Here is a 21766-nt window from a genome sequence, read left to right on the forward strand (position 1 = left end):
GAATAGAAAAATCGAAACGGATTGAAAAATATGAGCAAAACAGAATATAAAGATATCTACGGAGCGCCTGAAGAGACTAATTTGATTTTTTCTGTACTTCTAAGCACTCTAAATATACAACAAAATGCATTTAAGGGCTAAAAAAAGTGGATTTAGCATGATATGTCCCCTTTAAAGTACAAAAACTCTCAATGGGAAATTCACAATGAGTATCCACATCCTCCAATGTGCAATAAACAGGAACATACAAAACAAAATGACACACAAATTATACAATTGTATCTAGGAATACACATCTACAATTATACAAACCCAAGCATACAGTATACTGTCACATTCCCGGTCAATCTTTATAATTCTATCCAGTGGAATGCACCTATTATTGAGTTTAAACTGCCAATAATCTCCAAAGAAAGAAAAAGACTGAACAGGAATGAATGGAGTCAGAAGTATAGCTAAAGTGCATGATACTAAGCATACTTAAGTACTTTTAGGTACTAAGCACACTTACCCAAGCAGTATACTTCAAAAAGTATACTATTTCAATTATTTCTTGGGACTAAATTGGCCTGATTTTAGTTTACAATAGCTTTATTTCATACTGCAAGCAAACTTATAGATGTACTAATACTATACTAGAATTAGAATACTAGAATCTGACCCACTTTCATTTAAATGAGCACTTTTTGTCATAATATACACCGTGATATACTTTATTCCACATAGACTTGTTAACTTAATTATCATACCAATAGACCTGTGTTTTCTTATTTATTTTTTTTTATAAAAAGGTAAGAATTCACACACACAAAAAAAAAGTTGCATTTTATCGCTATAAAGCCATTATAGATGTGGGGAGAAAGGTATTTATTAGGCTGCAAGCACTAAAATCTGCACATTCACAAGCTGAATATACTTAAAGATCATTTAAATACTTGTTCTAAGTATATCAAAAGTTTGAATGCAAGTATGAAGTGAATATACTTGTAATTTAATGTATGTATTTCAGTGTACTGTATGTAAACTATAGTTAAGTGTATCTCTTATAAGTACACAAAATGTAGACTGGAAGTATACTTTTTAATTTTTAGTTTGAAATAAGTATACTCTAAGCACACTTAAATAGGTTCTGGATAAGAATATAACAGTTACAATACAACAATCTCTGAGAAAGACGCAGAATATAGAGGGGGACATTTGACGCTACACACTCATGTACGGTAGGTGGCGGTATGCACCCGAAAGCTGTTTGCAACCCGCCATTACATAAAAGAAGAAGAAGAAGAAAAGCCTGAACAGGAGAGGGTAGCAATTCGTTTTAGTTGTGTAGAAGAAGAAGAAGAGCCAACTACTGTGTTTCCTTCCTCACCGCTTCAAACTTTAGACTTTAAACCCTAATTAATGCAGGTAAGAGTCATAAAATGTGTGTTTTATGAATCCACTGTTGCTGCTGTTTAACCTCTGAGAGCTGCTTGACAGGAAGAAGAATAGCAGAGAAAACTGTCAGATTAACGAGCGACGGTCCAATACATTTTATTAATATTCTTTTATGAAAACACCAATGCGGATTTTCTAACTCCATATACATTTTTACACACACTCGGCTTGTGTGAGTTGTTTATATTGTTTAAACAGTTGTCTCTGTCCGACGTTGGAACTAGTTGTGTGTATAAGTGCAGCTGTGGCTGTATTTGTCATTATTTCTTTGTCTTTCTTCAGTGTTTGGTGATGAAGAGCTCAAAGGAGTCCGTGCAGGCAGCAGCCAGAGAGTTTCTGCACTTTGTCAACGCTGGAGTGTCTCCATATCACGGTAGAGTCCAAACTGCAGGGATTCAAACTCTAAATTTATGGGGCCCCGATTGTAAAATAGCTCATGCTAAAATAAACAACAGCATTTAGCAACAAACCACGTTTAAAAAAACCATTTGTGATTTATTTTTGTTACTTTTGACCAGATTTACAACAATATTTGCGATATTTCTAAATGTCACGGGTGAAAGTCAATATTTAGTTGATATGCAAATTCCACGGAAGTACCAAAATAAAAGCGCATTCCGGTGTCACGGTCTGAGTTTACCTCCGGACTGAGATTGTAACCCTAACATAATCTAATAAACAAATAAAAGACGTGTCTGTTCACTTTAAAAAAGAAAAAAAAAAATTATTATTATTATTTGTTTTTTTTTAGCAAAAATTCATTTTTCGGTAGTGTGCATGCGCGTATATGCGCATAAACAATCTCAGTACGATGTGAACTCAGACCATGACACCAGTATAATGCACTGAGATTATTTTCAGGTGACACCGGTCAGATTGTATATGCGCATAAGCACTACCGGAAATTGAAATTTTGCTACTTCTGCTGTGCTGAGATTGTTCATTCGTTTTCAAAGTTAATGTTCAACGTTAATTTTTGGCATAATAACTTGTCCAGGATGATGTGCTCAGATTGTCTTACAATCTCAGTACGGTTACAAACTATATATATATTTAGTTTCACCCGACATTTAGATTTAGCATGTAGATTTATATTTTACATTTACCATTGACATATTTTTACGAGAAAAAAAAATCACATTTCATAAGATTGCTGTAAATCTGGTCAAAAGTAACGTAAAAGATTTACCTACGTTTCTTAAATGTGGTTTATTGCTTAATGTTGCAATAAAAAAAAACCTGTTTATTTTTGCATTGTTGTAAAAAGTTGCTGTTTATTTTAGCATGCTCAACTTTACAATCTGCGCCTCCATAAAACTTGGTCCCAGTTTGACATATTTCTCACTGTTATGTCTACATTTACACACAGGTGTATTTCTCCTGGATTAAATGTGATAAGTCTTCCTTCTATATGTTTTTAAATGTCTTACACGTGTTTTAAGAAATTCTAAATTTAACTTTTATTGGAGTTGCATTTTGTTTTTCTTTCGATTTCGGGTGCCACGCTAACAGCGATGAACTCGTCTTAGTTTCACTTTTGGTCTTGTATTAAAAAAAAAAAAAAAAGAAGAAAAGATAAAAAATTTTTTTTACGTAAGGTCAAATATTCCACACAAAAAATCAGCTTCATTCTTATTGCACTATGAAGTAACGAACATTAAATGTAAGGTTTAAAACGTATGTAAATAATTAACTTGAGAGTTTCATTATTTTTATTTATTTTTTGGTGCTGTTGAATAACAATGAGCTCAAATTTGTTTCACTTTTGATTTTGACAAAAAAGATATTTCAAAATATACGTTGCAATAGTTTAAAAAAAACAACAACCTAATAATAATTATTAAACACCGTTAGTAGACGTTTAAATTTAGATAAGGAATTTCATTTTACCACTTTAAGATTCACTTAATTTTTTTGCCAGCCAAAAAAAAAAGAAGAAAAAAAAGCCAAGTATCTAAATAAGGATTCCTCCCCATAACTTCTAAATGAAAAAAAAAACAATTACCGTTAAACCAAAAAACGAAACAATTTTTTATTTTTTTAATGAATAACCTTAAAAAAATGAGAATTTAAGAATAATTATTAAACAGAAACTGGGGGAAAAAAATAATGTTATAAAAATGTAAATAGCTTTTGTTTCAGAAAAAATAAATAAATAAAAATAAATATAGATAGGAAAAAAAAAAATATATATATATATAAATAAGAGAACATTTAATAGAGTTAAAATTATGTCCGAATTTTTATTCTTTGTCATAATTATTAACATGCGTTAAGTCTGTTTTTCTTCAGATTTTGCACAAGATCAATATGTTTAATATTTTACATTCTTGAAAAGTAAATACAATGATAATAAAATAAAGTATTTACAATCCTGTTAAAAAATGATTTAATTTACAAATAGCGTTTAAAAAAGTAAATGAAAGCATTTGGCTCAGTGGTAATTGTTAAAAGAATATGGAGTGAGTCGATGATGTTTTATGATGAAAGGATTCATGTATCAGCACTGATGTGGAGACTGACGATAAGATTACCGTGGCCTTTGAACTCTGACCCCTATAATAACCAAGTCAGCATAAACTCACTGTTGTAACTTCACTTGTCGAAACAAGGAGGAATCGGACGAATAACAAGCATTAAACAACAATAATTATCAGTTCAATCGTGACATATTTAGAAAAAAGAACATTTAACTAAAAAATGTTGGAGTACAGAAAGGCTTTTAACCTTTCTGTACCTTTCATTATTAGTCCGTGTGGCTTAAATTGTAACTAAGTCCATACTTCTAGTGCATTATAATGTTTCACCTTATCGGGGCGCTGCACCTTCCAGCTTTAGAAGTGCGTAAGAGGAAAATAACTTAAGCAGACGGGAGAATGCGCGCAAGGTCAGATTTGAATGGGAACGTCCACATTTCAGCGTCGCTCCACCCAGTGGGCATAACTTAGATCAAGGCGCGCAGCAACTGTCTTAAAGGAGCATAGGGCAGGATGTATAAATCAGACTCCATGGTGACACCACGGTGATTCGTGTAACTGCAGCCATCAGCCAAGCTGGCGCGCATCAGCTGTTTGTTTATCAGAGGTTCACAGCTGATACTGTGGATAGTGGATGGATACCCGGACGAGTCGGGTTCGGACAGATATTTAGAACTGGTGGTCGGGTTTTGTCACATAGTGTCATTTTCACGCAGCGTTCTTCCTTTCCCGCTGCAGCAGCCACAGCTGATCCGCGGTACAGGAAGAATTGAGCAGAGGACAGTTATAAAGGAATACACCCATTTTCTGCACAATAACATGGATTATTCTTATCTTTGATACATGGATTATGTAAATTGATCCGATGGGTCTCGTGTGTGTTTGTTTGACATTCTCTTGTTCCCCGTGCGCTGATATTGACATTTACAGTTGCTTGTTAATAAAATCAGTGCTTACTGCTAAAACACATGTAAATTATGTCATTTCTTTGAGAAAAAAAAATGGTTTTCACTGTTTCTCGGACGAGAAAATGTGGCCCGATCCGTTCATGTGACTGTTCACTGCAAAACTTGTGCACATGCCTCTGCGTACATCCGTGGCACCAAACAGTAGTTTAGTCCACTGTGCTTGTCTTTTTTCAGTCTCCAAGTTGTCTTCTTCTCATTCTTTTTTTATTTCTGGTATTGGGACGGCTCTCCAAGTCGCAGAGAACGCGCACCAGCGTCGTTTGACATCACCATCAGCATCATTTGACGTCATGTCCGTACATTTTGTACTTACAGCAGTACAAAATGTATCACACAATCTGTTCAAGGCAATATCTAGAAATGTGTGGACTTATTCTCTTTGGTTTAGAGCGTTTCATCAACCATTAGCATAAAAAAACTCAAAATGAATGTTTATTTTTTTTTCAAATCCTGCGTTATGCTCCTTTAAGTACAGGGGCAGAATAGCGCACAGGCGCAGCCAAAAACAGCCCTGCTGCGTGGCTTTTTTGACTTGCACAAATAGGAGAATAGATAGTGACGTATGGTTTGTCTTCATTCACTGTTTTGCAAAATAATGACCAGTTTTTATTTGTGTTTTACTTGGCTTATTTTATTGTTTTCCTGTTGTTTTTCCATATTGTGGATGGTACTTTGTACCAGCTGTTGCTATAGTGCTATATACATTAATTAATGCAGGATGCATCCTCATTATTGTTATCCGTTTTTTTCTTCTGTCAACATTTTGGCGCGTTTCAACTCCTTCAGCGTTTGACCGATTTTGACAATTAACATATCAAAACGTGTCAAAAATAAATTTTTAATAAATTTTTTTTGTGAAAAAATGTCCCCATTCATTTTGATTGGGAAATTTTAGCTTTTTTATATTTAAGGCCTTCAATTTTGAACTCATTCAGCCATTCTTCAATGGATTTCAACCATTCCACTTTTAAGATATTCTACTGTTTGATGGCTAATGCTAGGGTAATGCTAATATTAGGTTAATGCTAGGCTAATGATAATATTATTCTAATGTTAGGCTAATGCTAGCTAATATTAATGTTCGGCTAATATTAACTAATGCTAATTAGTGTAAATGGTAGCTAGTATTAATGTTAGCTTATGCTAATGTTAGGCTAATATTAGCTAATGGCAATGGTAGTCTGCATTGTTCAATGACGGGGGCCAGCACCTCCATCCTCACTTTCATTTTCTGCAGGAAATGCAAATATTCTAGTTAAAGTTGAGTTAAGTTGAATGCACGTCTAGGAATTGGTGCTAACTTTTGAATAGAAGTGTAAATAAAAGTTGGGGATGGTACATTTTGGTTAAATTAGGTGTTATCTGAGCATGTGTTACGTGTTTATGATTTTTATTTCCACTTCCTGTGCTGCAGTGGTTAAAGAATGTAAGCAACGCCTCCTGTCTGCTGGATTCATTGAGCTGAAGGAGTCGGAAAAATGGGATATCAAGCCTTCCATGAAGGTGAGAAAACAAGGATAAGTCTGTGATGTGTTGAAGTTCAGTGACTTTATTTGTCACTCATGGACTTATTCAGGGGACCCACAGACGGGGCAGACTTTTACTCCTGGATAAAAAATTTAAAAAAAAGATGTTAAGTAAAACATGCACATGATATGATTAAAGGAACCCGAGGGTGGTGTAATGAATATACTGGTGCTTGTTGTTTCTTGTGATCAACTTCCGTGTTTGTTTGATGGCTGCCGTTAGTGCTAGCAGTGTTATAACGTGCAAAAAATATATTTTTACTTTTCTCAAAAAAGCTGTGTAATTGTTTTTGCAAAGGTGTCAAATGGTGTCAAAAGTTCTCACACCTATTGTTCTTCACACCAGCCCCACAGTCGATAATCACCAGTTTATTGGAACCGTAACGCTGTTCGGTAAAGTTGGGACGTTATTCACAGATTCGGACTTCCAGCACTGTTTAACAAACTGTCAATAACACACACCGATGGCGGTGTGAGGTGAACAACATGATACAAGATCATTTTTATCAAACGCAGCAGAGTAAAAGTCCGCCCCCCCGTGTGTCCCCTCTGTGTGGTGAGATTAAAACATGAAGCTATCATCTATAGTTTTCCTTAAATATCCAAATATCACACAAACAGAAGATTCAATTTTAAAACAGAAAATGGCTACTTGTCTGGTTTTTGATTTTTCTGTATTTCTGTTTTGGTTTTAAGTCAGTAAAACAAAATAACCACGCTGATTATTTGTTATTTTGATTTAGTTTTAAAATGGAATAACCAAAGAATGAAGGTTACACAAATTTTTCTGGTGCGTCACTAGAACAGATCTCTTCTTTAAGTTTAAACGCTTTGTCGCTTCTCTCTCTGCAGTACTTTGTCACCAGGAACTTCTCCAGCATCATCGCCTTTGCCGTGGGCGGACTTTACCTGCCAGGAAACGGCTTCTCCATGATCGGCGCTCACACGGACAGCCCGTGTCTGAGGGTGAGATGGAACTCTAATCTTCCAATCAGGCGATCCAAATCATAAGAAACGTCAAAAACGATTGTTTGTTGTTCATCAGGTGAAGCCGAGGTCTAAGAAGACCAAGCAGGGCTGTCTGCAGGTCGGGGTGGAGTGCTACGGAGGAGGGATCTGGAACACGTGGTTCGATCGAGACCTGACCGTCGCCGGTCGTGTTATGGTCAAGATGGTGAGGGCCACTGTTTGCATGGCAACTGAAACCAGGGCTGTCGAACACAGTAACTGCTGTTTTTAATCTGTCCTCTGGGGCGCACTGACATCACACTAGAATAGTCCCTCCTATCTCCTTTCCTATCCACTGTTCCAGTGTTTAAGTGGTGGCCATGATGAAGAGCGTTCAAATTCTCTTTAAGGTCAGGAAAAGAGGCTCAATGCTTCCTTTATAACCTCCTTTAGCCCAGGAAACACTGATGCATCCTTTACCAAAGGAGACCATGCTGACCCACAATTCCTTGCGGCGACAACATTTAAAGGGAAATGCACACCAGAGCGCTTACTGAAGCTCACGATGACCGACGAGGGATGGAGATCATGTAAGTTACCAATGCAATAATATGCCTTGAACAACTTTAAATAATCTAAAACCCATATATTATTATATGTAAGCCTGACATAAAACAGACCCTGTCATTCAAGAAAAAGGGATCAGAGACATTTTTACCCACATTATGTTTTATTCAACATAATTCATATTAGTGAGTGGAAGATGAGTGTGAGCAACTGTTCTCAATGTGACGTTCTTTTAGTTTCACTTTTGTTCCTCGTAGCTTGGTAGTAGCATCTTTTCCTTTGGTTTACATTCAAACCTTGTGATATTTGAGATTATATCAGCGGAAAGTGTTATAAATGAGCTTTTAGTCCATTTTTGGAAATTTGTAGTTTTTTTTCACTAAGGCAGATGTCACTAACCTTCGCGGTCATAAGATTATTACGTCACCGAGAGGAAGTGCGTCTGATTGTCAAAACAAACGTGATGGCCTTTTCTTAACTTCTTTAGGAAGTCTCCTAACACCTTTCCTTAACCCTGTGATGTCATCCACAGTGTTAAGGAAAAGTGGATAGGAAAGGAGATAGGAGAGACTATTTATGTCCTGAGAGCAGGACTGGGCAACTTTTATCAACACAAAAATGTGATTGTACGACACAGGACAGAACAAAGGGTTTGTGTGTTTCTGTGGTGTGTTTTGTTTTGTTTTTTTGGACTTGTTTTGTGTATTTTCTTTGTTATTGTGTGTTTTTAAGACAGTTTGTGTATTTTTGGAGCCCCATGGCAAAACCAGGAACATGTCTCCATGAGAGAAACGAAGAAGACGCACAAAAACCTTTGAAAAAAAGTGATTTTTTTTTTTTTTACAAATTATCTTAGTTGAAGTTATAAAGAAAGCCCTCCATGCTTCAAATAACAATATCGGGTGTTATAAAACTGAACTTTGTGTTTGAACTGTGAACCCCAAAGTAGGTCAGAAACCCTGAGAAACTTCAAGGGCTGTTTTCTCCGTTATGTACTTTGAAGACTAACAATCAAATGGCCATAACTTCTTTAAATATTCTTTGACTTCAATGTGTGTGACATCATTGGAAAGCTTAGAAAGCTGTGTGTTTTTCTGTAATTTTTATTTTTTTTCAAGTCATTTTGTACATTTACATTAGGGGCCATTCACAATTATGTGGCCCTCGGGCCTCCGTTTGCCAATTTCTGATCTAGAGTTTCTTCATTCTGCTGTATTTTTAATTGGACTGAGTTTAAATCCCGTGAAAAGGAGCAAGCGAGTCAGAAAATAAGCTTAAACCCACAATGAGGCCGTTTCTTCTGCAGAGTGACGGAATGTTAGCGCAGAAGTTGGTTCACGTTCCCCGGCCGCTGCTGAGGATTCCTCACCTCGCCATTCACCTGCAGAGAGATGTTAACGACTCCTTCGGCCCCAACAAGGAGAACCACCTGTAAGTGGAACAGGAGACACACACACACACACACACACACACAAAGACTGAGCCGTGTTCTCTCCACACAGGGTTCCCATCATTGCCACTGCAGTGCAGGAGGAGCTGGAGACGGGGAACACAGCCTCAGGGGACATTTCCTGTGCTGCCAACACGGTGATGATTTAGATTGTAACGCAGACGATATGTGATAGAAATAAATACATTACATAAATAACAAAGAAAAAAGAATTTTAAAAAGGAATGGCTTAAATATTACTCAACACAGTAGGAAAAACACATTTAATATGACAGATTCAATGAAAAGTAAATAGATACAATTAAAGTAAAAAATAAAAATTGTGTTAAAGAAAATACTGAAATTAAATTAAAATTTTAAATTAATATATGGACATTCAGTAAATAATATTGCATTTTTTTAATTAAATGTATGATAAACTGTGGAAAATATTATTTAAAAATGAATTAATGATTAAAAAGTCAATTTGAAAATTTAGAATGCTTAAGAGTGGTGACATTATGGATAAAAAGGGAAAAAAAAAAAACAAACTTCCAAACAACTTCGAAAGAGGAACTATTCTTGAACTGGAGGAATGCTAACAACGTCTGGCAGGGAACAAGGCCAACACGAACAACGATAGAGAGGAAGAGGAATAAAAACAAGACAACATTGACTACAGATGAGAATACACAAAAAAGGACTGTTCAGAACAACTCAAGAATGTTTGACCAGAGAGACATGTAAACCCATGTAAATTTGCGATGGTAAAACAGGGGACGGGACCCAGATAAGCAAACTGCTTCTCTTGTCTCCTTTTTCGGCATGTACAAAAAAAAAAAAAAAAAAAAAAAAAGTGAATGTAACCATGTCGGAAATAAACTGAATAAATAAATAAAATTAAATACAATCAGAAAAATATTTTTTTATAGATTGAATAGAAATTAGATAAATATAATTCAGTTGAAACTAATGTTAAAGAAAATATGGACATTCGATCAAGAATAATGTTGCACTATGAAATAAGAAGAGAATATAGTTCACTGTAAAAAAATAGAAAATGTAATTAGAATATTGATTTATAATAAAGATTTTCAAACATTCAGAATTATATTTGAAAAATTAAATAAATGGAATGATTTTAAAAATGTAAGTTAAAGCTAGTGGTTCTCAAACAGGGGGATGTGACATCATGGACAGGTGGGCACGAGAATGGCCTTGTTGAACATAGAGTATGAATAATAGAAACATACATATATATCAATATTTTTTTAAAATATCCATCAGATATGTCAACAGGAGGTAATGAGTGGAGATGGTGATGGACTTTAACAGTTAGTTGTAATTCCTACTTCCTCCACAGGCGGAGAAGCACCACCCGGCTCTCGTTAAGCTACTGTGTACGGAGCTCGGCCTGGCGCCCGAAGCTCTGCTGGACTTTGAGCTTTGTCTGACCGACACGCAGCCGGGGGTGAGTGTGTGACGTCCAAAGCTGCTCCTTAAAGATCAGATTATGTGTTCGACACTCCACTGTCCTGGACAGTTGCAGTCATGCATGTTTTTTCCTCTCTGCATCTTCTCTGCAGGCTTTGGGAGGAGTTTACGAGGAGTTTATCTTTTCTCCTCGCCTGGATAACCTTCACAGCTGCTACTGCGCTCTGCAGGTTCGAACACACCTTGATGTGTTTTTAGGAAACTTCATTACAAATAAAACCACATCGTAAACCATTCCGATGTATTTGGTTAGTTTCGCACTTATCTATCGTTCTTTTGGCTAACCCAAAGATGTGGGCTACATGTTTGGTTAGCTTAGCACATAGCAATCAATCTTACTTTTTTGGGTTAGCTTAGCAGTTAGCAACCAGTCCCACATGTTTGTTTTGCTTAGCACGTAGTCACCAGTCCCACTTGTTTGGGTTAACTTAGCAGATGGCAACCAGTCCCACATATTTGGGTTAGCTTAGCTCACAGCAACCAGTCCCACATGTTGGGTTAGCTTAGGACGTAGCAATCGTTCACCATATCTTTGGGTTAGCTTAGCATGTAGAGACCAGTCCCACATATTTGGTTTAACTTAGAAAGTAGCAACCATTCCCACTTGTTTGAGTTAGCTTAGCAGGTTGCCACCAGTCCCACATGTTTGGGTTAGCTTAGCACGTAGCGACCAGTCCCACATGTTTGGGTTAGCTTAGCATGCACCGACCAGTCCCACATGTTTGCATTAGCGTAGCATGTAAAGACCAGTATGACCGTATTTGGTTTAACTTAGAATCTAGCAACCAATCCCATTTGTTTGGGTTAGCTTTGCACGTAGCGACCAGTCCCATGGATTTGGGTTAGCTTAGCACGCAGTGACCAGTCCCACATGTTTGCATTAGCTTAGCATGTAGAGACCTGTCCCACATATTTGGTTTAACTTAGAATGTAGCAACCATTCCCACTTGTTTGAGTTAGCTTAGCACATGGCGACCAGTCCCACATCTTTGGGTTAGCTTAGCATGTAGCAACCAGTCCCACATGTTTTATTTGGCCCTTTGACCCTGGTTGACCAAAAACATTATTGATCAGTAAGTTAACCAATCAATTACTATTATTTATCCTTTTAGTAGAAGGTAAATCAAGTTAAATTCAAAGTGGAAATTAAAAATGAAAAATAAATCATATTAACACAAGAAAGAGACAAAAAATAAAATAAATGAAGAAAGACTCCTAAAAAAATGGAATAATGCATTTTGAAAAATAAAAACAGATTTATTATTTATACAAATAATTAGAAATATTATAAATAAATGTAAAACATTTTTTGCTGACAGCTTTTGGTGTTTGTGTTAACAGTGTTCCCATTTCAGGGACTGATGGATTCCTGCTCCGGAGACTCTCTAAGTAAAGATCCCAACATCCGAATGATCACTCTGTACGACAACGAGGAGGTGAGCGGATGTGCATAAGCTGTTCATTGTCTCGCATGGACGGTAATGCAGAGTGTGTGTGTGCGTGTGTGCGCAGGTTGGCTCTGAGAGCGCTCAGGGTGCTCAGTCTAACCTGACGGAGCTCATCCTCAGTCGACTCTCAGCCTCGTCCTCCAACCTCACGGCCTTCCAGCAGGCGGCGCCCCTCTCCTTCATGATCAGCGCTGACATGGCTCACGCCGTGCACCCAAACTACCAGTCAGTAAACAAATGCACTTTGTCAGATATGAAAGAGTTTTAACAGAAAAATGCACTAAATTCAATGAATTGGATTAAATAAAAATACTCATTTTGTTTCAGTGAGAAACACGAAGAAAACCATCGACCAGCTTTTCACAAGGTAAAAGACCGTGTGACCTCTGTGTAATCACCATGTGACCTCTGTGTAAAAACTAGACTTAAGCGCTTTTTTACGCGCCTCCATCCTGAGCGTATTCTCCGCCCACCGAGCATAAGTCTGTGAATGAAGGCGGTCTGAAGCAAAGGAGGCGGACTGGGCCATGATGTCAATATTTTTTGGGCTGTTTAGAAACCATGGAACATGGAGTTTTCCTAACGATTGTAAATGTCATTGAAATCTGTGAAAAAATCACACTATTAATTTGAAACGCCTTCATTGATATCGGCCTCATTCTAAGCCCATATTTCTATAATATAATGTTTCACCTTATCAGGGTGCTACACTTATTCCAAGGACAAAAGCGCGTAAGAGGAATAGAACTTAAGCAGACGGCAGAATGCGTTTAAGGCCAGATTTAAATGTGAACGCCCACATTTCAGGGCTGCTCCACCCACAGTGCGTAACTGGGATCAAGGCGCGCAGCGGCAGAATAGCGTGCAGCCAGAAACAGCGCTGCTGCGCCGCTTTTCTGACTTATGTGCACGATAGACTAGAGCCCATGTGTGTCTTCCAGGGCCCGGTCATCAAATTCAACAGTAACCAACGCTACGCCACCACCGCAGTCACTGCTGCTGTGCTCCGAGAGATTGGCGGGAGGGTCGGTGTCCATCTGCAGGTAAGAGTGTGCGTGTGTGTCAGGGTTAGGGTCAATTATACTTGTAAGGGTCATTTTACCATTTATAAAAATATTAAAACCTATATTTTCATTGATTAGGAAGCCTAACAAGGTAACCAATTATTCTAAAGCTGATTTAAGTCATTGTGATAATTGAAATTTAGTAATTGAGAATGTAATTGTAATTGATTTTTCGGGGGGAAAAAAAAATTGTCCATGTTTATAATTTCAAACCATACAGTTGAAATGATAAATACTTCATACTACAGACCAGTAAGGTAGAAGTAAAATAATCTTCTCAAAAGATGTCAAAATCAAACAATAAATTATTCAGTTGTTCAATTTTGTGTGACAGCTACAGTGCCTATCATCAGTGTTTATGCCCTTTGTTTTTTAAATTAAAGCTCAAGCTTCTCACTTTGTGTATTTTTATTGTGGTTTTGTATATTTTTCTGTTATTTTGGTGGTATTTTTGGAGTCATTTTGTGTATTTCTGTTGCCATTTGGTATATTTTCCCATTATTTTTGTGTGTTCTTGGAGTGGTTTTGTGCATTTACGTTGGGGCCGCACAAAATTTGTAAGGGGGCCGCATGTGGCCCCTGGGCCGGCAGTTGCCCATGTCTGTTGTTGTATAGACTAAATGAGGATATGTGTGTGCAGGATGTGTTGGTGCGTAACGACAGTCCGTGTGGAACAACCATCGGCCCCATCCTGGCGGCACGGTTGGGAATCCCGGTGGTGGACGTTGGAGCTCCGCAGCTTTCCATGCACTCCATCAGGGAAATGTGCTGCAGCTCCAGCGTCATGCAGAGCTCCGCCCTCTTCAAGGTGCGTCGTAGTGGCTTGTTTGTTACTATGAAGTTAGATTTTGCTTTTGATTAGTAATCAGCATTTTAGGCCATTTTTACTTGTTTTTAATGGGGCAGTATTATGAAAAAATAACTTTATAATGGTTTTGCTACAGTGATATACATTCCGTTAGCCTCATTCAGAGGGACAAAGTTGAAAAAGTTCTGTTTCAAGATTCAACATGTTCCTCCCTCCCTTGTTATTCCACATTTTGTAAAAAGTCAGCTCCAAATGGGCCGGTTGGATTTTTCTCGCGTTGTGACATCACAATGTGGAAACTCCACCTCCTGATAATCCTGGCTCCTCCTACCCTATTAGAATGTGAGCTCCTCCCTCTCAAACTACCTCATAGCTAAAACAAAGATAGCAAAAGCAGGTTGATATTACAGTTCATATTTGTACATTCAGTTTAAAGATGATCTAAAGAGCAGCGTGAGCGCTCACATTTAGTTCCATTTTTAGTAGCAGTTATACCGCCTCATATCGCCTTTATCGGATGATCTGACATGTTTGTGACCCAATGCTACGCAGCGGTCGGACAAAAAAATGGACTATCGTCTTAAATGGACAAGTTCTGTGGTCAGAAGAGGTGAGGAGGAGAAAGTGACTGTTAATGATTTACTGCTGCTGCTGTGATAAACACGCCTATGAGTGACTTCAGAAGCCTAAAACTCCAGAAAACGTGCAAATTTTGGAAAATAAACCTCAAATACTAAGGATTTGGGGTTCTTAGAACAATTGGTGCAAAATAGCATAATACTGGACCTTTACGATGAGATAAATGTAGTAGTTTTGACTCTGATTTGACTTTGTTTTTGTCTCTAGGGTTTCTTTGAGCACTTTCCCTCCGTGAGGAGTTCTCTGCTCGTCGACTAAGGAGACATTACATCTCTTTTAAAGCTGGTTTGAAGGAAGTATCTATCATCTATCGTTCACACTGCAGGCAAATGCTACCAAAATCTGATTTTTTTTTTTTTTTTTTTTTTGCCCACATGCGACCTGTATCCGATCTGTTAAACACAGTCTGAACAGCACAATTCTGTTTTTTTTTTTCAATCTGACCCAGGTCACTTTCATAAAATTTTTCTGAGAACCCGCATGGAAAAACAACAGCCATGGTGGGCAAAGTTATGTTGCGCTGACTTCTGATGGAAAGAAGATTTCTCAGCGTGACACACAGTCCTATAAAAGACTTCTCCATATTTACTTCCCTAAACACCGTACTGTCACACTGATCATTTAATATGTATTATGAACGATCACACAAAATTATCAGATTTTTTTGAAAAAATCAAAATTGTGCATTAAGACCTGCAGTGTGAACGTAGCATAAATGTTTGGGAAGAAAACTGAAAATAAAGTCTGTAAAAATTGTCTGGCTCATTGTTTGCAGCAATAATCTAATGTTCACAGACTAGACCTGTTATATTTATGATAAATAGTCCAGACTAATGTATAATGTCTAATTTAATTTAAAATGATTGGACGGGACGGGTGGTTAAAAAAAAAAACTATATATAAACCTATATGTCATAAATGTAATCTTAAAACCTAGTTTATTAGAATTTAAAATAAAACAATATTTTAAATGATGTGCAAAATTTACATTTTTGGAAAATATCTACTCCATAATGACAGGAGATAATTTAAATGAATTCCAACTGATTTGCCCAATGTCACAAGCATTTTCCAGTCAGTTTACTGGTCTTTAGATTCCAAATCGACTGCTTTTTCATCAAAATCATTTCTACAGGCCGAGAGGGATACAATTGTGTAGCCAAACACAATTATAAATGTCTACTAGACATTTATAATGGAGTATTTACAACAGATATGGGCAACTGTTGGGCCTCCATCTAATTTAGAGCAGACTTAGAGTAGATGCACAAAATGAGTCCAAAATACATACAAAATGGAAACAAAATGACTCCACTAACACAAATTTACAATAAAAATACACAAAATGACTCCAGAAACACACAAAATGAAAGAAAACCCACTATAAATAAGACAAAAGGACATCAAACAGAAAAATAATTCCAGAAACACAAAAGGTGACAACAAAAATGCACATGACAAAGAAACACAAAAATCACTACATAAACACAAAATTACTCTTTAAATAAAAACGTGCAAAATGACAAAAGTCGACAAAATGACTACAAAAATCCAATACATGTCAACATAAACGCACAACATGGCTCCAACAGCACACAAAACTACAATAAAAATATATAAAATCATGACAATGCACAAAATTCCTGCAAAAAACATTAAGAAATAAAAAAAATGACATTATTGTACACAAAATAAATCCAAAAACATGCAAAAATGAAAAAATCCCCAATAATAAACTACAAATGCAAATACACAAAATACCAACAAAAAAAACACTAAATTACAAAAAAAAAAAAACACTAAAATTACTCATTATTACTGTTTAGTATTGTTTAAAATTCAATTTAAAAGACAATCAATGTACAGAGGTGAAAGTAACAGATTACAAGTACTCCCGTTGATGTAATTGAGTTGCTTTTATGGCTACTTGTACTTTTCTGAGTATATTTCTAAATCGGTAATATTACTTATAATGAAGTATGTTTTAAAAGTAGTAATGTAATTTATTACATTTCTACAGTGTTTTAAAATGATCAACGGACATTGTAAAACCAGAAAAAATGAAATGACCAGAGCACAATCAAATGCATCACATCAAAACTGACCAACCAGATTAAACATAATGCACGATGCCAAAACGGCATTGATTGCCAGTTATTTATATATTTATTTTATTTTGAATTGAATTTATTGGTGTTTTATTTTGAAAAATAATTGTACATTTTCATAAATCTTTTATTTCATACCGATGCCTTTGTAGAAAATAAATGAAATGCTATTTGTGCAAGATCTTTATCTTTTCCTTTTTTAATTTATACATGAGATGTTTACTGTCTGCAAGGGAACCGTGGCAAGATTTATTAACAAAAATAACCTGAAAGTAAATAGTAACTTTTATTTAATTGAGCTATTTTTGCCTCTGCAGCGCCCCCTGTGGCTATGGTTAGTATCTCAGCCTATTCTGTTAACTCCTCCCTTTCCACCTGCGCGTGCGTGCATGTGTGCGCGTGTGTTAGTAGCATCAGCAGCATCAGCATCAGCATTAGCATCCAGTGTTTCCACTCATGGATACTGGGACATGAAGCTCTGAGAGCTGCTGGATTCCCACCATGACCTCCGGGCTGCGCGCGTGTGTGTCTGTGCGTGTGCTCGTCATCCTCTGCGTGTGCTGCCGCCTCGGCTCGTGCCACGCACACGGTAAGACTAATGATGATGATGATGATGATCCACCTTCATCTTTAACTGAGCGATTTCACTTTTTCCTTCCTCTAAAATATGGAAAACACCTGTTTTTTTGTTTTGTTTTGTTTTGTTTTTAAAAACATATATTTATATATATTTGCACCTTTGTAATATGTTTTTAATTAATTTTCTAGCATGAAAAATATTTTAAAAATAATACATGACTAATTTTATTTTTTACCTATTTATTTGTCGCCTTGTTTTTACATTTTGTTTATTAATATCATTATTTGTTTGTCTTCATTGCCTGTATTTTCCCCCTTATTTCCTACTTTCTTTTATTTGATTATTTTTACTTCAGTCATTTGCTTCGCTTTCATTCTTTAAGCTAAAAGAAAAAAAAAAAAACTGGAGGAAAACAAATGTCGTAAGTTCTAAAAGAAAAGATGTGTATAAAAAAAGGTTTCTCAGGCTCTGTCTGTGATTACGTCACTGATGGATGAATGACTCACAGCATACGCATCCATGGAGGAAAAAACACAGAGCTAGACTAAATAGATCAATGTGAAAGAACCCAAGACCACTGTGTGTATATAAGCTTGAAGAGGGTAAATGGTCTACAACTACAATAGGAAAAGGTTCAAACTCTTTATTTCATGGAAAATCAAACCAAAACATCTTATCAGTAAAGTTGCTATTGAGGGAACTATTCCCTTACACTCACTGAATGTTTCTATGAGGTTATTGCCATGGTTACCTATTTCCAGGACTATTTTGTAATATTTTTGGATGTGTGAATAAACAAGACAGAACCTGTTCAAAGTACCGACGCCTCCATGCCAAAAACAGCACAGCTGCGCGGCTTTTTGGAGTTACGGTCAAACAGGAGGTGGACGAGTTATTTTCCCACTTAAAAATGTCATCTGTGACGTAAACCCAACTTCCCGAATTCACTCATCCGGATTAAAAACTAGTATCTATTGCTGTATGCAATGAGTGTCTTCTCATACCTAAATTCTACAATAGAGCTGATATTGTAGGTTTTATAAGTTTTTAAAGCTGCTTTATAATTGTGCACAGCAAAATGTTGAGTTTCTTGTGGGATTTATGCAGCCCTTTAATTTTTTTTTTCTTATTTTTGAAAAAAATTCTAGTCAAGACTACAAGAAGTGCAATCATTATGAGACAGCAATGCATGTTCTGATATTGCAATAAAAAATACATTTATTTATTTTATTGCTTAATTGTGACCATCACCAAATCATTTATTATAGGGAGGATATAAAAAGGGAGAGCAGTGTTACACCTAGGTGGAGGGGAAAGGGAGCAGGGAGGAGAGACTCAAGGTAGGAAATAGAAAGGGTGGGGAAGAATAGATTATTTTACAGTGAGGGTGAGATGTGAAGTTGTAGGACATATTGTGCTTATTATGTTGTGTAATCAAGCTAGTATAGTGACAAGTGTGAAGCTTAGCTATAATGGTGGTGGCTGTGAACAGGGGGAATGAGTGAGTGGTAGTACCTAAAGCAGGTATTTGGGATTAACGTGTCTAAAGTTAAGCCCAGTATGAGTTTTATCCCACATCCCAAGGCGTGCCAGTGCATCGTATACCAGTATATGTGCAAAAAACGCTACCGCAAACCCAGGAACTGCCCCGGGCCCGCAGATGCAGCCAGACCAGCAGAAAGAGCGGGGGCCAAGGAGCCCCAGGCCACCCCCCGCACGGCCGTGCAGCCCCCCAGATGCCCCGAGATACCAACCCCCCCCCCACACACATCCGAGGAAGCCCCAAGCAGCCGAGCACCTAGTGCATCTTGCCAATAGTCTGTGATGCTTTTTACATAACCTTAAAGGCACGCTGTGTAACTTTTGGCCACTAGGTAATATCTGTATCATATTTGATTATAATTTGTATATTTGTATTATTATTATTATTATTATTATTATTATTATTATTATTACTTTTTTTTTACTACTGTAATGTGTGTGTATCTGATCCTTATTTAACTTTTACTTAATTATACACTTATTTAACGTTTATTCTTTCTTTCGTCTTTGTTAAACATTTTATTCTTTTATTTGTGATGTTTTTCTTAAGTGGCTTTATTAATCCCCTTGGATTAATAAAGGAATTCTGATTCTGATTCTGACCCACAAACGCACTTTTTGCTCAATCCACAAAGCACAATTGAGGATTTACACATGATAATTCATGATAAAACACATGCGTAAATTGTGGATATATTTGTGAATATTTTGAAGACAAATCTCTCCCCATATATTTCCGGGACTTTTATTTTCTGATACTTTCAGATATGGGAGTGAGGTGTGTCCGAGGTACGGTATGTCTGAGCTTGTGTGACTTATGGAATATATTATTTATGAGCTGCACTTACCGATGAAGCGAGACCACTCAGTTACATTTCCATGAAAAAAACAGACATTTGTATGCACAATCTATTAAAAAAGAACTGAAACTTTGTTTTCTGATTATCTGATTAAAAGGTTATGCCGAGAAAAAGTGAATGACTTGTTTAACTAAGTTGTTAAACTAATATGTAAATCATCTTCAAAATAAAAGCACAACATATTTTTTTATTTTGTTTTTTTGGTGTTACTTTTTTATTTTTCCTTTTTAGTGTCTCTCTCTTTTACCTCATGAGGGTATTGTGATTAGCTTAAATGCTAGGAGGTTAGCGAGGAGCTATGGCAGCAGGTTTAGCTTCTGTTTGTGTCTCAGAGGAGAAAATGGAACTGTGCGTTCCCTCAGAGGAACTAATTCGTCAGAGTCTGTAGAGCAGAGCTTTACGCAGACAAGGTTTCTCTAATGACTGTCTGGGGTTTTTGGTGTCATTTGTGTGTATTTTATTTGTCTTTTTTTGCAATTTTGTTTGTCAATTTGTGTGTTTTTGGAGTAATTTTCATGCATTGACCTTTTGCGCTGTTGGAAGCATTTTTTGGAGACTTTTCATATATATTTTTTGTGTATTGTTAGAATCATATTGAATCATACAGATGCAAACAGCAGATGCGAACAGCTGATGCTAACAACAAGACAGTAATAGCAGCTACAGATGCTAACAGTAAACTGCAGACGCTAAGAGCGGACACTAATAGCAGATGCTAACAGCTGACGTGAATAGCAGATGCTAACAGCAGACACTAACAGCAGCTACAGATGCTAAAAGCAGATGCCAACAGCTGACGCTAAGAGCAGACACTAAAGGCAGCTTACAGCAGGTGCCAACAGCAAATGCTAACAGCAGACGCTAACAGACCATGCTAATAGCAGATGCTAACAGCAGACACTAACAGCAGCTACAGATGCTAAAAGCAGATGCCAACAGCTGACGCTAAGAGCAGACGCTTAAGGCAGCTTACAGCAGGTGCCAACAGCAAATGCTAACAGCAGACGCTAACAGACCATGCTAATAGCAGATGCTAACAGCAGCTACAGATGCTATAAGCAGATGCCAACAGCAGGTGCTAACAGAAAATGCTAACAGCAGACGCTAACAGACGATGCTAATAGCAGATGCTAACAGCAGACACTAACAGCAGCTACAGATGCTAAGAGCAGACACTTGTTATCATTTTGTAGGCTTTTGGAGTCAATGTTTTTGTCATAGTTCTGTTGTCCCTTTGAGTGTTTTCATCATCATTTTGTGTTTTTAAAAAAAAAATCATTTTGATGTACCTTTGTTATCTTTTTGTGTTTGTATGATTTTTAGAGTCATTTCGTACATTGTTGTTCTATTTGAGGTTTAACCTGCTTGATGAACAGGTGTAAACCAACCAAACAAGGAACAGATTGGCTGCAGAGAAAAGGTCAACTGCAGCGCAAACACATTATCTAGAGACTCTTAGCAACACAGTGTGTACATGAAATCACCTTAATAGAGCCCCACGTTTATTTTAAATGGTTAACCATTTGGTTCTCAGCATGTATATAACAGGTGTACGCTCACTAAGAAAATGTGTTTGCATTACCATCAAAAACTACCAAGTGTATCAATATTTGTGTCACCACACACTATTGTGTGTCTGCAGCAAATAATAATTGAATCCATTCATGAGAGTTTTGCTCACATTGGATTATTGACTCAGGGCCCTCAAGTCTCACGAATTGAACATTCTATTCTAGGAATAGCAGGACGCACTGGTTATCGTAGAGCTCAAAGGGAGGGAGCTCGATAAGATTAATTCCACGTCAGCCAATCAGAAAAAAAATGCAGTAACGTTATCGAGACGCACATGTGCCGGGAAGGCCTCATTCAAG

The 21766-nt window shown here is 36.9% G+C and overlaps 2 protein-coding genes across 5 annotated transcripts in view; both read left to right on the forward strand.

The window, feature by feature from the left end:
- The first annotated feature begins 1270 nt into the window (after positions 1-1270).
- On the forward strand, positions 1271-15565 carry dnpep (aspartyl aminopeptidase). Of its 2 annotated transcripts, none has more exons than XM_028471749.1 (15): positions 1271-1407; positions 1720-1810; positions 6297-6385; positions 7261-7374; positions 7454-7582; positions 9230-9354; positions 9426-9510; positions 10716-10823; positions 10939-11016; positions 12202-12282; positions 12359-12519; positions 12622-12661; positions 13236-13337; positions 13999-14166; positions 15013-15565. In XM_028471749.1, exons 1-15 carry the CDS (start codon positions 1402-1404, stop codon positions 15061-15063), a joined length of 1428 nt encoding a protein of 475 aa, XP_028327550.1. In that variant the 5' UTR covers positions 1271-1401; the 3' UTR covers positions 15064-15565. The 2 variants fall into 2 exon arrangements, with proteins under 2 accessions (XP_028327550.1, XP_028327556.1); XM_028471755.1 differs by lacking the exon at positions 1271-1407 and adding an exon at positions 1435-1609.
- Positions 15566-17299: 1734 nt separating this feature from the next.
- Positions 17300-21766, forward strand: part of LOC114478565 (receptor-type tyrosine-protein phosphatase-like N) — a 33008-nt gene continuing 28541 nt past the window's right edge. For all 3 annotated transcript variants that reach the window (XM_028471702.1, XM_028471723.1, XM_028471713.1), the window contains exon 1: positions 17300-17502. In XM_028471702.1, the coding sequence (XP_028327503.1) occupies positions 17415-17502 (88 nt within the window). In that variant the 5' untranslated portion in view covers positions 17300-17414. The remainder of the gene's footprint in view (positions 17503-21766) is intronic.

The sequence above is a fragment of the Gouania willdenowi genome, chromosome 2 (assembly GCF_900634775.1).
Source record: "Gouania willdenowi chromosome 2, fGouWil2.1, whole genome shotgun sequence".
Classification (NCBI taxonomy): domain Eukaryota; kingdom Metazoa; phylum Chordata; class Actinopteri; order Blenniiformes; family Gobiesocidae; genus Gouania; species Gouania willdenowi.